This window comes from Argentina anserina, chromosome 5 (assembly GCF_933775445.1).
Source record: "Argentina anserina chromosome 5, drPotAnse1.1, whole genome shotgun sequence".
Lineage (NCBI taxonomy): Eukaryota > Viridiplantae > Streptophyta > Magnoliopsida > Rosales > Rosaceae > Argentina > Argentina anserina.
The window spans coordinates 24,751,240-24,762,776 of NC_065876.1; the positions used below are offsets into that span (position 1 = coordinate 24,751,240).

The 11,537-nt window shown below is 37.0% G+C and overlaps 1 protein-coding gene and 1 long non-coding RNA gene across 2 annotated transcripts; one reads left to right on the forward strand and one right to left on the reverse strand.

The window, feature by feature from the left end:
- The first annotated feature begins 8,148 nt into the window (after positions 1–8,148).
- Positions 8,149–9,231, forward strand: LOC126796142 (uncharacterized). Its single transcript, XR_007672313.1, has 5 exons — positions 8,149–8,281; positions 8,374–8,438; positions 8,576–8,647; positions 8,753–8,830; positions 9,051–9,231. It is a non-coding gene; the product is annotated as an uncharacterized LOC126796142 (long non-coding RNA).
- Positions 9,232–9,714: 483 nt separating this feature from the next.
- LOC126796138 (uncharacterized protein At5g65660-like) lies at positions 9,715–10,545 on the reverse strand. Its single transcript, XM_050522908.1, has 2 exons — positions 10,227–10,545; positions 9,715–10,116 (listed from the first exon to the last, which is right to left on the reverse strand). The coding sequence occupies exons 1-2, from the start codon at positions 10,443–10,445 to the stop codon at positions 9,973–9,975; spliced, it is 363 nt and encodes a 120-aa protein (XP_050378865.1). The 5' UTR covers positions 10,446–10,545; the 3' UTR covers positions 9,715–9,972.
- Positions 10,546–11,537: the final 992 nt, after the last annotated feature.

Below are 11,537 nucleotides of genomic sequence, written 5' to 3' on the forward strand. Positions count from 1 at the left end.
TCGGAACGTTTATTTAGAAAAACGTTACGTTTCCGAACGAATATATTGACTTTTATTCCGTTGCTCGGTTGTAAAAACTTCATTCACGAAAGTTGTAGAGCTCGTCGATACGAGTTCGTTCATATGTGACGCGTTCTAATCGGACGATGTACGTAAAAGTTATTAACGATAGAAGTTAGTTTCTGATTTGAAAAGGGGTATAAAAGGAAATTAATCAGAATAGGGTTTCCATTTTCAGAAACCCTATTCTCTCTCCCTCACCCCCGCGCCTCCCTCCTTCTCCCTCTTTCACTCTCTCCCCGACCCTCTCCTTCCAAGCCGACTATCTCCCTCCACCCGCCTCCGTGTTTGACACCGCCGGTGTCACTGAGACCACGCGACCACGACGCAGCGACCGGTGGTAGCGGCGACGCACCTCGAGCGGGGATCGAGAAACGCCAACGTAGCTCGACCTCGGGTTCGTCGATTTCGATGTGGCCGGTATCGCAGGAGCTCGGCGCCACCACCACAAGCTCGCTCTCCCCCTCCACGACACGAATCAACCCACGGGGAGACTCACCTCGAGCAGCGACGCCAGCGATCACCTCGCCTTGAACCCGAGCCCTCACGGCGATTTTTGGAACTCCTCCGATGAATCCGACGGTCCAAAACATTGATTGAGGTAAGGATTAACCTTGTGTGATTGTTGTGATGGATTGTGGATAGTTTTTGAAGGATTTGGTTTGGATTTGTGAGGATCAGAGGATTATGAACACCGCTGCCTTAGGCGGCGCGTGTGGGAGCGTGGAGGGGTCTATGGGCGGTGTGAGGCAGTGGGGAGGAAGAGGAGGAAGAAAAGGAGAGAAATTGAGTGGCGGTGGCGTGCTACGCGCCGGCCCTAGGCTCGGCGCGTGGGCCCCACCCGCGGTCGTCGGCGAGTGGCGCGTGTACCCCACGCGCCGCCACGTGCGGCGACGCGTGAACAATGTTCTCGAAGGGTAAATTTGTAATTTATTTTTACGGACGGTGAATGTAAAAATGTGATTTACGTACAGTAAAAGTAAATTTTATTTACGTATGGTAAATGTAAATTTAAATTACATTTAGTAAATGTAAAAAGTAAATTCGGAAGGGTAAATCAGTAATTAATATTTACTGAGACATAATGTATATTTGAATAGTATTTATACGTACAGAAATACGTAAATAGTATGTACTCATACATGGATACGTATTGGATGAGTATTTGTACAGAAATACATGAATTGTACATAGGTGAATAGTACACAGTGAATAGTACTCAGTGAACAGTAACTTGTAAAACCATAAATTGCTGAACAATAACAAATTATTACTGTTACGGCATTTAAAGGTTTACGAAATGTTTCTAAATTTCTTTTCTTATCTTTTCAAGGTGATCGATAAATCAAGGAAATGAATTATCTTCGGAAATTGTGGAATTACGCTCGAGTTGATAAGGTGAGTAAAATCTCACATATTTAAGACTCTACCCTTGCGGTGATTTCAAGATTTTTGCAAGAGATTTAAATATTGAAATACGACATGTATACGATATAGTGGATTACATATATATTGTATAAATGGTAATAAGTACATATATATATAGTTTGCTATATTATATACTGTTATGAATTCATTTGAAATATGTCATTTCGATGACGAGTATGTGATTTTATTATGGAGTTTGTTAAACGTTTTGTCTTCGGACGTGTTTATAAATTATGACATGTATATGATATAGTGGATTATATATATATAGTATAAATGGTAAATAAATACATATATATAAAGTTTGTTATATAATATACTGTTATGATTTTATTGTGATGATGTCATTTTGATGACAAGATTTTATCGAGCATGTAATTTTGATTTGTACAATATGATGTGAGATTATTGTACGTGATTTAACATGGAGATTGTTAAAATGTGATTTGTCTTCGGACGTGATTTTTGGTACAATATGATGTGAGATTATTGTCCGTGTGTGGCAAGTCGGAACCTAGCCTTTGGCCGGGCGAAAGTTACGATACAGTTAGAGCTCTAGTCTGTCTGCCAGAGTCCTGCATGTGAGGTAACGGGTGGTTATCTGCTCATGAGTACTCATATTGTTTTGATATTGGGTAACGGGTGGTTGCCCAATATCGGCGGTGTATTACGAGAGGGGTAACAGATGTGTACCAGCGTTCTTGGTACCCGTAATTATAAATGCATTTGGGTAACCAGAAGGGTTACTTAATTTCTCATGAGCGTTTCATTTCATATTTCTTTGGGACAACCAGATGGGATGTCCATTGACTCATGAGTGCATTTATATTTGTTTGATTTCTGGATTTTCGTATATATTGATATGCAAGTTATATTTTCATTTTACTCATACGAGCTGTAAAGCTTACCGAGTTTGTGTTTACAATCTCAGTGCACCAATTCAATGGTGTATGGGATACTTCCGCAGGTGTTGATTAGTGGAGATTGAGAGACGACTCCGGAGACTCGAAGTTGTTCGTTACCCTGCTTGTGGTGAGATTTCTAGAGTGGATTTGTGAGTGAGAATTTGTGAGCATTTATTTGTGAGTTTTGTGAGAGATTGTGAGGATTATTACATTTCCATTTTTATGTATGGATTATAAATTTGGGTTGTAATAATTGGTTTGTCTGAGTTGTATTGAGAACTCAGTAATGATCCGCTGTGACATTTTAAATAATTTCGATTTCATTGAGATTGTTTGGTGTTTAACGAGTTTAAAATTTTGAGTTTTTAAGCTCGAGATTTTGAGGTCGTTACAGAAAAGGATAGAAGGGGAGGGGAAAAGGAGGGAGAGACACCTCCTCTCAGATCTGCGGCGACAGTAGCACCGCCTTCTCTACGTTGCGGTGTCGTTGTCCGGCCACCTTTGGCCTTGAAATTACCACTATTTGGTAAGCTTCCTCGATGAAATCCGAAGCTTGTACATGAACTTCTAGTAAGCTAATTTATCTAAGAACATCTTGTAGCTGAATTACTTCCTAGTAATTTGGGTATGGGATGTGACAATTTGGTATCAGAGCCACTTTGTCATGTGGTGCGAGTGTGCCGACGAGGATGTCGGACTCCAAAGGGGGTGGATTGTAATCTCTCATATCGGCCAACATAGAGGGGGTGATGTACCTTATATGTACATGCTCACGTTCATCTAATACGAGGCCTTTTGGGGGCTCAATGGCTTCGGGGAGGATGAGAACTCCGAAGTTAAGCATGCTCAGGCTAGAGAAATCTCAAGATGGGTGATCTACTGAGAAGTTGTTCGTGAGCTCTTAGAAACAAAACCGTGAGGGCCAGAGAGGAGAGTTCTCAAAACGGACAATATCGTGTTTCGGCGGAGCTAGTCTCGGAATCTGACACTAAAAAACAACATCATTTTTAGAAAAAATGGATAGACACTTGAGAGTTTTATTTAGATTGTTAACTGATAACAACTGAAAGGAAAAACCAGGAACAAAAAGGACACTTGATTTAATGGTGTTTGAGAGCAAATTCATTTTTCCTATACCAAGAATAAGAACACCTTGGCCATTTGCTATAGACACATGAGATAGTTTAGAATTTTTGTTTATAATCATCCAGTAAGGATCTCTTATTAGTCATGTGATCATAAGCCCTTGAATCAATAATCCAAACATCATCTTCTAAGCAGACCTTTATAGCAGTAGAAAATGCTTTTAGTATACCCGGCTTGGCTTCTTCCTCTATGTGACCATAATCTACCAAAAACCCAGCAAACTTGCTGAGTAAGGCAGTAGATATTTCCTCAGTCACTGAACCACATCCCCCTATTTTCTTGCTTTGTAGATTATTAGCAAAATCATTCAACAAGGACATTGGATTAATTGTAAAATTAGTAGACTAACTTGGTTCAGCAGAAGAAGAACTAGCAACACAGGCTTTGAACTTAGGCTCAGAAGAAGATGAAGAAGCCTTGTTGCCACTATTACAATTCTTTGAGAAAGGTTTTTTGTCTTTTTCAAATTTTGGCTTGAGTTCTGGATGCAATATCCAGAAAAGTCTTCTCTTGATGGGTAGTAGAGCCACAATGTGTGCATTTCCAATCAACCTTTTTTCCCTTGAAGGAACCATTAGATCTTTGAGTTTTAACTACTTGCCTTAAACTCTACCTTCATCACTTTTTTGTGAGTTTCCTATCTATGAAGAATGGTGCAAACATTTGTGAAACTAGGCAATTTTGTATGCATCAAAAGTTGACTTCTCACATCTTCATACTCAGGTCCAAGACTTCCAAGTAACTAAAACACCTAGTCTTGATCTGCTCTCTTGACAAAGTGTTGTTGTCAGTGATATGAGGCATGTATTGATTCAACTCGTTCCACTTGACTGTAAGACAACCTAAATGTTGAGTAAAAGAATTTCACCTTGTTGAATTTCAGCAATTTCTTGCATCAATTGATAGACATGAGCAACATTATTAAGATTGCCATACAAGGCTTGCACTGATTGCCATAAATCAAGAGCAGAAGTGGAAAATTGATATATTTCTTAGATATGAGGCTCCATAGAATTGAGAATCCATGCTCTTACCACTTGATCCTTGCTTAACCATCCCTCATAAGCTAGATAAATAGGAGCTGTGATGGTTCCATTGATGTAGCCAAGCCTTTATCTACCTCCTAATGCTAAAGTAATAGCATTGGACCATTTGAGATAGTTGAATTCATTCAACAAGATAAAAACAAGTCTGCTATTGGTCTTAGGATCAGCCTCAAACATAGATGATATGATACAAAATCAGTAGAAACCATTCCAGGAGCAACTGGAGGATCTCTAGCCATAGCTTAGAGAGAAGCAAATGCAAGAGAAAATTTTGCGGAACAAAAAAATCAGAGAGACATGCCTAGAGAAGTTCCTGTTTTGATACCATGAAGAAATATAGAGACATATTCAAGAGAAAAGATAAACTCTTTGTATTGAATTTTGATTTACAATAGATTCAAGGATACAATATATAGAGCTAACAACTACACTTTACAAGAACACAATCCCTATAAAATTGGATCTAAACAGTAACACAAACAACTTTTCCTAAGTCAAGTAATTCACACCAAACTACATGATGGAGACACCTCTTTGTCTGCATGATACAAGGAGGCAATGCCAACATGATATGGTAATTCAACAGTGATGCATGTGTCAAAACTTGCCAGACGGAGGTGGTGTGAGGAGGAGAGAGTAGATGATATGTTTCAGTGGTGTCTCTCTGTGTCTCTACCGAAATATCGAGTAGAAAAAGAGAGAAATAGAAGAGAGAGTGACGATGTGGCCAAGTTAAATGGCAAAGGACTTGGGCCATTGGGCTCGGGTCCATGACATAAAAGGCTTGGGCTTCTCTCAAGCCCAAAACCAAACTCAAACTAAAGTAAAACAATTTTTCAGAAAACATTTAAAACCAAATATAACTTTTAGAAATTTGTAAAACTAAAATCGAGCGTTGGAAAAGTATTTCGAAGACATTTTCGAACTCGTGGCAACATGTAGTTTAAATAGAACGTATTAAACTACATACTTGATATTTAAACTAAATGTCAATTAATTATCTTAATGTGTGGGTAATCGAGATTAGAAATCTTGGGTATTACAGATATAAATGGAATTAGGCATACCACAATCTGTTTTCTACAAGATAAACAAAAACAAATTGCGCATTCCATCTTTGTACTCCCTCATGGTTCCATATCAATTAACGAGATCAAAAGCAAAGAAAGGGTTAGAGAGATTCGTATGAGTTCAAAAATTTGCATAAATTGTCAAGATTATGTCGCTTACTCCTTTTCAAACTGAACATCAGGTAGCCGAGTGAACATGAATCCGACGAGGTGGGTTTAGGGCCTGGGTTGGCCAGACTATGTGCACCGCTGCAAGGTGGTGGAGTTTAGTGAGGCAGTGGTAAAACTTTTTCGATAAACCCAAAATTTATGTGTTCCTCTCCTCTCTCTGATACCCAATATATATACACACCAATTAACGAACCAAATTGAACACTTTTCGATCTAAATGTCCAAATTTATCGACTTTAATTTTTGATTCCTTTTTTATAAATTTGCAGATAGTGCCAACTTTAGATAAGTATAAAGCATAGTTCAGCTATCCAAAATCAATCATGATCTCATCGTGCTACGTACTTCATTATTAAAATAATATTTATTTTAACCCTCAGGTGTGAATATATAATTTCCGACAAATGTTACTTAACTCATAACACATACGTTTAACTATGAGTTCTCCAATTAATTGCATTTTGCAAGAAAGTGCGCATAAAAATTAGTTTACTTGTGAAGTGTACGAGATATTACATATTTACACTAAAATTTACAAATAAGTAGTTTATAAGAATTTACCAAAATACAAATACAACTCATTACGGTCAATATCAGGGTTGGTCCATTATATTTGGAGGTGTAGTGTGAATTTTTTTTTCAGGCTCTATGTTCGTTACATAATTTTACGAGTGTTAAAAAAAACTAATAGAGATAGTAAAATATATATTTTGAAAAGAGAGAAGTTGAATTGTGGCATATTAGTATAGACGGAACAAATATTTAAAAATATAGTACACAAAAAACCCATAAAAAAAATAAGAGACATTATAATTGAAGACATGAACTATAAGATTCGAATCTCGCTTTAAGTATCAATGACAAAAATATATATAATTCCTATATAATATAAAAATCATTGGAGCCCCCTCGAAGTTGGAGACCCTATGCCGCCACACACTTGGCACACCCCATGGGCCACCTCTGGTCATTATAAGTAATTCTTTTGCTTAAATCTCAATACCAAACTAAGCCTAAGACTTGCACTAATACGTCGTAACAAACATGTAACAGATTTCGTTGAAAACGCTGTTCACGTTTGGCGATAGAAGATCATTGATTCAAGTCCTGCCACACTTGAGGTGGTGATCGATCATACAATATAATCATAGTTAGCTAACGACTTGTAATACCTGAAGATGTTGTTACACACAAATAAAGACTCTATGCGTAACTACAGTCTCTTGAATCTGAACCTTCGACCACGGGCCATTTTACATCTTTGAACTTCCTTCACATCATCTTCAAAGATATTTACGTATGCATATGCAATTCAACCTTACGTTCTTCAACTTTGATATATACTTCTAACTTCTAAGGGGATGAAAACGACGTGACATGATCACGATCGTAAGCTTGGATTCTTTTTTTCTTTTAGCAAAAAGTTCTAAGCACTAAATGCAATTCTTTTTTCCAGTGACCCCGTCTTTTTAAAAATATGTGTGTGAATGCCAATAATTAGCGACTGATAGTCTACCTAGCTAACAGCTTATACTTGCTACATGAGTGGTTAATTTTACAGAAATTGGTCGAGGCCTCGAGGGGCTCTTCTCGATCAATAGAAACAGGCGGCTCTAGTGGTACGTCTAACTTCCGAAAAGGAACTGAATCTGCAAGAAGAGTATCTAATACGTACGTACTAGGCGACCTAGTCCCTTACTGCCCCGACCATATATTGTCCATATTTCAATCTGGAATATAAATATGGTGGTCTCCCTTTGGATCAAATAAGTAATAATTCATAACAAATTAACAATTATGAAGGAGATATATGCTCAGTTGCTAAAAATCCCACTGGGTATCAAATCAAATAAGTAATAATTCATAACAATTATGAAGGTGATATATGCCCGTTTCCACAAGTTTGTATTTGATATTCAAATTTAATATACAAATTGAATAAGGTTTAAATATGTAAATTTGCGCATAGATTCTGTACACTTCTGAAATTTAGTATATGTTATTTTTGAGTTGTCGGCGTTACTGTTTATAGATTGTTCATGACTTTTATCCCTTTGCTTGGTCTGTCGTTCCACGTGTTCTGTCAAGACGCTTCGTTTTTTTCTTTTCTTTTCACAACAGATTGAGAGAGACTGAGCAAATGATCTCAGTGACTTCGTCAGCCAGAGAGAGATGAAGATCGTAGGACGAGAGAAGAAGTAGTCTTTTTGCGGGTATATGATCTTATGCTGGGTCTTTGATTTTTTGTTTTGTTTTTGTTCCTTTTGCTCTGGGTAATTGGTTTTTTTTTCCTAAGTTTGTTCTTACTTTCTGGGTAGTTGATGATGATCTAATCAATTCATTAGAAGAGCGGGACTGATTTGAGCCTATTGGTGTAGGGGATTCTTGCATAGTGTTCACATCGAAACTTCTTGCAACATCTCCAAAAATGGTGTAGGTGATTTTTTTGTGAGAGGTGCCTTTCTTATCTTTTTTTTTTTAGAGAATTTGTTTCTCTTTCAATTGAGATTGCAGTTGGAAAATGGTTTTAACGTTTTGGTGATGCAGAGGTTTAGATTCGTCAAGAAGTTAGAAGAATGTTTCTGGATTACTGTGGAAAGAAGAACAAAAAGGTTTGATTATTCATTAGTTTTTTTTTTGGGTCTGTTAGTATATTTTTTTATTCAGTTTTCTAGGAAAGTCAAATTTTGGTTCGTCTTTGGCAATATTCATGTTTACAATGATTAACTGTTTTAAGATCTGATGTCAGGGTTGTTGTCATTGTGGAGGATTCACTTAAACGTCCAAGGTTTTAAGGTTGTTGATTTTTTTCGAATTGAAGGTTTGTAACTATTTTTTCATTATTTAAGTTTAGTATATTGTTGTTTCTCTCTGTTTTTTTTTAATTGGCTTAATTGAGTTATACTTGTGATCTCACGTGGTGCAGATAGAAGCAAATGTTTGAGACTGATATAACTAAGGCTTGATTGGTTCTTCACCTCTTCTTCCTCTGCCTTATATCAAGGTTGGTTTGTATTGTTCTTTCAATTTAGTTTCATTTAGTTTTCTCTTAGTTTTCTTTCTTTTAGTTTTATAGATGACGTTTGTTGTTTTTGTTTTTGTTTTGTTTATGATCTGAAATTGAAGACATTATAGTTTTACTAGATAGCTTACATATTGTGGTCATGGACTTGCCACTTATTTTGCTTATGAGTTCTGAGTCAATGTTATATCCTGGATTTCAGCACAATCTGATGAATGTGGAGGCTAAAGGTTGATGTTGAATGTTCTTGGCATATATGAAAGTGTCAGGCACGTTTTGACACTGCGGAAGTTCAAGTAAAATGCAGATCATGTCCATTGTAAAATAGTGGCTATGGAATTATGAGGAAATTGTGTGATATATTTTGTTATTTTGACTATAGTCTCACTGGATTTTATGACCCAAGCAATAACTTATATATGTCTGTACAGTTTTGGTTTCTCTATAGAGTTTGTGGTATAGTAACGCGTTAAACTGAGTCAATACTACACCTGCAGAAATATCCCGCAGCAGAGCGGGGGCATTTAGTCTAGTATGCAATTATGAACACCCGCTCATGCTTGAACTGCTCACTCAATTGTTAGGAATTTCCCAAGTATATATATATATACACACACACACTATATAATGTGGAATAAAGGTTTTTGAACACCTTAAAATTTTAATTAAAAAAATGCTTATCTAATTTGTGAAAGTATAGGAGGTTAAGTATAAGTCCCCTTTAAAATTCCCCTACATGGCTACATGTAACATATTCTTAGTTATTCAAAAAAAAAAAACTAAATATGTAATTTTATTTCGAAGCCAACTTCGATCAATATGAAGTCGATCCCGACAAAGTCTTTTGGCCCTTACTTACAATTTAGGAAAAGGAATTATACTAGACTACTAGTTAGCATCCCCTAGCTTGTTTTCCTAGTTTCTGTTACCACCGTACTTCTGTTACCACCGTACCTCTCAGAAGTCAGAACTAGGACCTCTGCAGCAAAGAATCAATTTCTTCTTTAAAAATAATATCATACGAAATCATATACATACCGCTCATTCTGTCGAAAGACAAAAAAGGAAAAATACTATAACAATTAACTAGCTATATACAGTTAGCATCATATACAAAGTACAAACTAGCTAGTAGACTTGTCTACTATCACTGTGATCTTCTTCTCCACCGCCGGAAGTTCACAGGGGCATGCAATTGCTAAGAACTTTGGAACATGATCTCCAGGCATCAGTACCGGCAAGCTCTGCAATTGATCTTGATTTTCCATCTATATAATAAAAAAGATCAAAATACCAATTAATTAATGGTTGGCTATCAACTTTTCATAAAAACTGGAACGCACAACTTCAGAGAGAAGAATTAAACTAGATTAGTTACCGTTTTCGTACATGCAGGTTTCTGATCTGACTCGTCTTGATCTGGGTCTTGATCTTGATCGAGAGAGGATAAGAAGAGAGATCGAACTCTGTCCCAGTGGATACAGCACAAGAAAAAGGTGCAGATGCTCAGTAGCATAAGAAGAAGAAGAGCCAAACCCAGAGGAAAAGCTAAAGAAGGCCGAGTTGATACTTCATCGTTCTCCACTCTCCTCTCCATTTCTGATCATCGATCTTTCTGATTAGTTGATTGACCTAAAAGTTTATATACGAGAAGAGAAAGAGATCGAAAGAGAAACACTAGCCAGTACTTGTATCTTGGAAGTGGTGCGTATGATGATATATAGAAGTAAGAAGCAGATGGAGATAGAGATAGTGGGTGGGTTTGGTGCGAGTACGCTTTACCAGTACTCTATTATGTAAATTCAGGTACGTACGGAATTAACCACCTCATTTTTGCTGGAGCTTATTGTGGGAGAAGAATCAATCGAGAATGTCATCAAGGGTCACGGTTTTGAAAAAGCATGTCATATCTCATCATAGATCTTAAACAAAGAACTGAGGGAAAGCTTCTTTCTTATGGCCACTAATTGGGGGACTTAACAAAGTATTACTTGTGGAATGAAACAGAGAATGCACGATGGAGTTTAACCAATCAAGTCAGTAAAGTTCTTTTAAGATCAGGATCTGTTTCGCGAATGGATCGGCATTTGTAAAATCCATTCGATATCCGATATTACCACAAATAAAACAATTCAAGCAGACCACATAAGATCTAGTTTCATTGCAGTTTTTTTTTTTTTGAGAATGTAGTTTCATTGCAGTCGGAGAACGAGATATTTCGGTCTACTAATTAGTACACCACATCAATTATTTTTTTGGTAGTTGTTAACCGGTTAATAAATCAATTAAGGATGAGGATCCTCTCCTGACCTAAAATACCACCTTATCTTCCTGATTTTTAGTCAGATGAAGACACGTGGCTCCCCCTCAATCTAATGATCTAATAATTTATAGTATCCTCCTAAGCTACTTTGCTCCTTGCTAAGTTCATAGAACAATCTAGAGAACTGATCTTTTTCAGTTCGTTACCAACCTCTTTTTTCTCATCAGATGAAAGTTTTTAGGCCAAAACGTATGTACTTTCAATCTCTATTTCTGGCCAAATCTAAACTTTAGCATCACTCTTAATCAATTAATCTTGTATGTAATTATTCAAATTGTCATGAATTCTAGTTTGCCGCACTAAGCAGTTCCTTGTCTACTCTCTCTTCTTTCCGATCAATCTAAGGTTCCACAACCTGTCGTGTTT

Excerpts from the sequence above, each read along its gene's own strand:
- LOC126796138 (XM_050522908.1), bottom strand. The coding sequence starts at position 10,445 with ATGGAGAGGAGAGTGGAGAACGATGAAGTATCAACTCGGCCTTCTTTA. Across the intron at positions 10,117-10,226 it reads AACCTGCATGTACGAAAACG|ATGGAAAATCAAGATCAATT; the intron begins GTAACTAATCTA and ends TTTATTATATAG.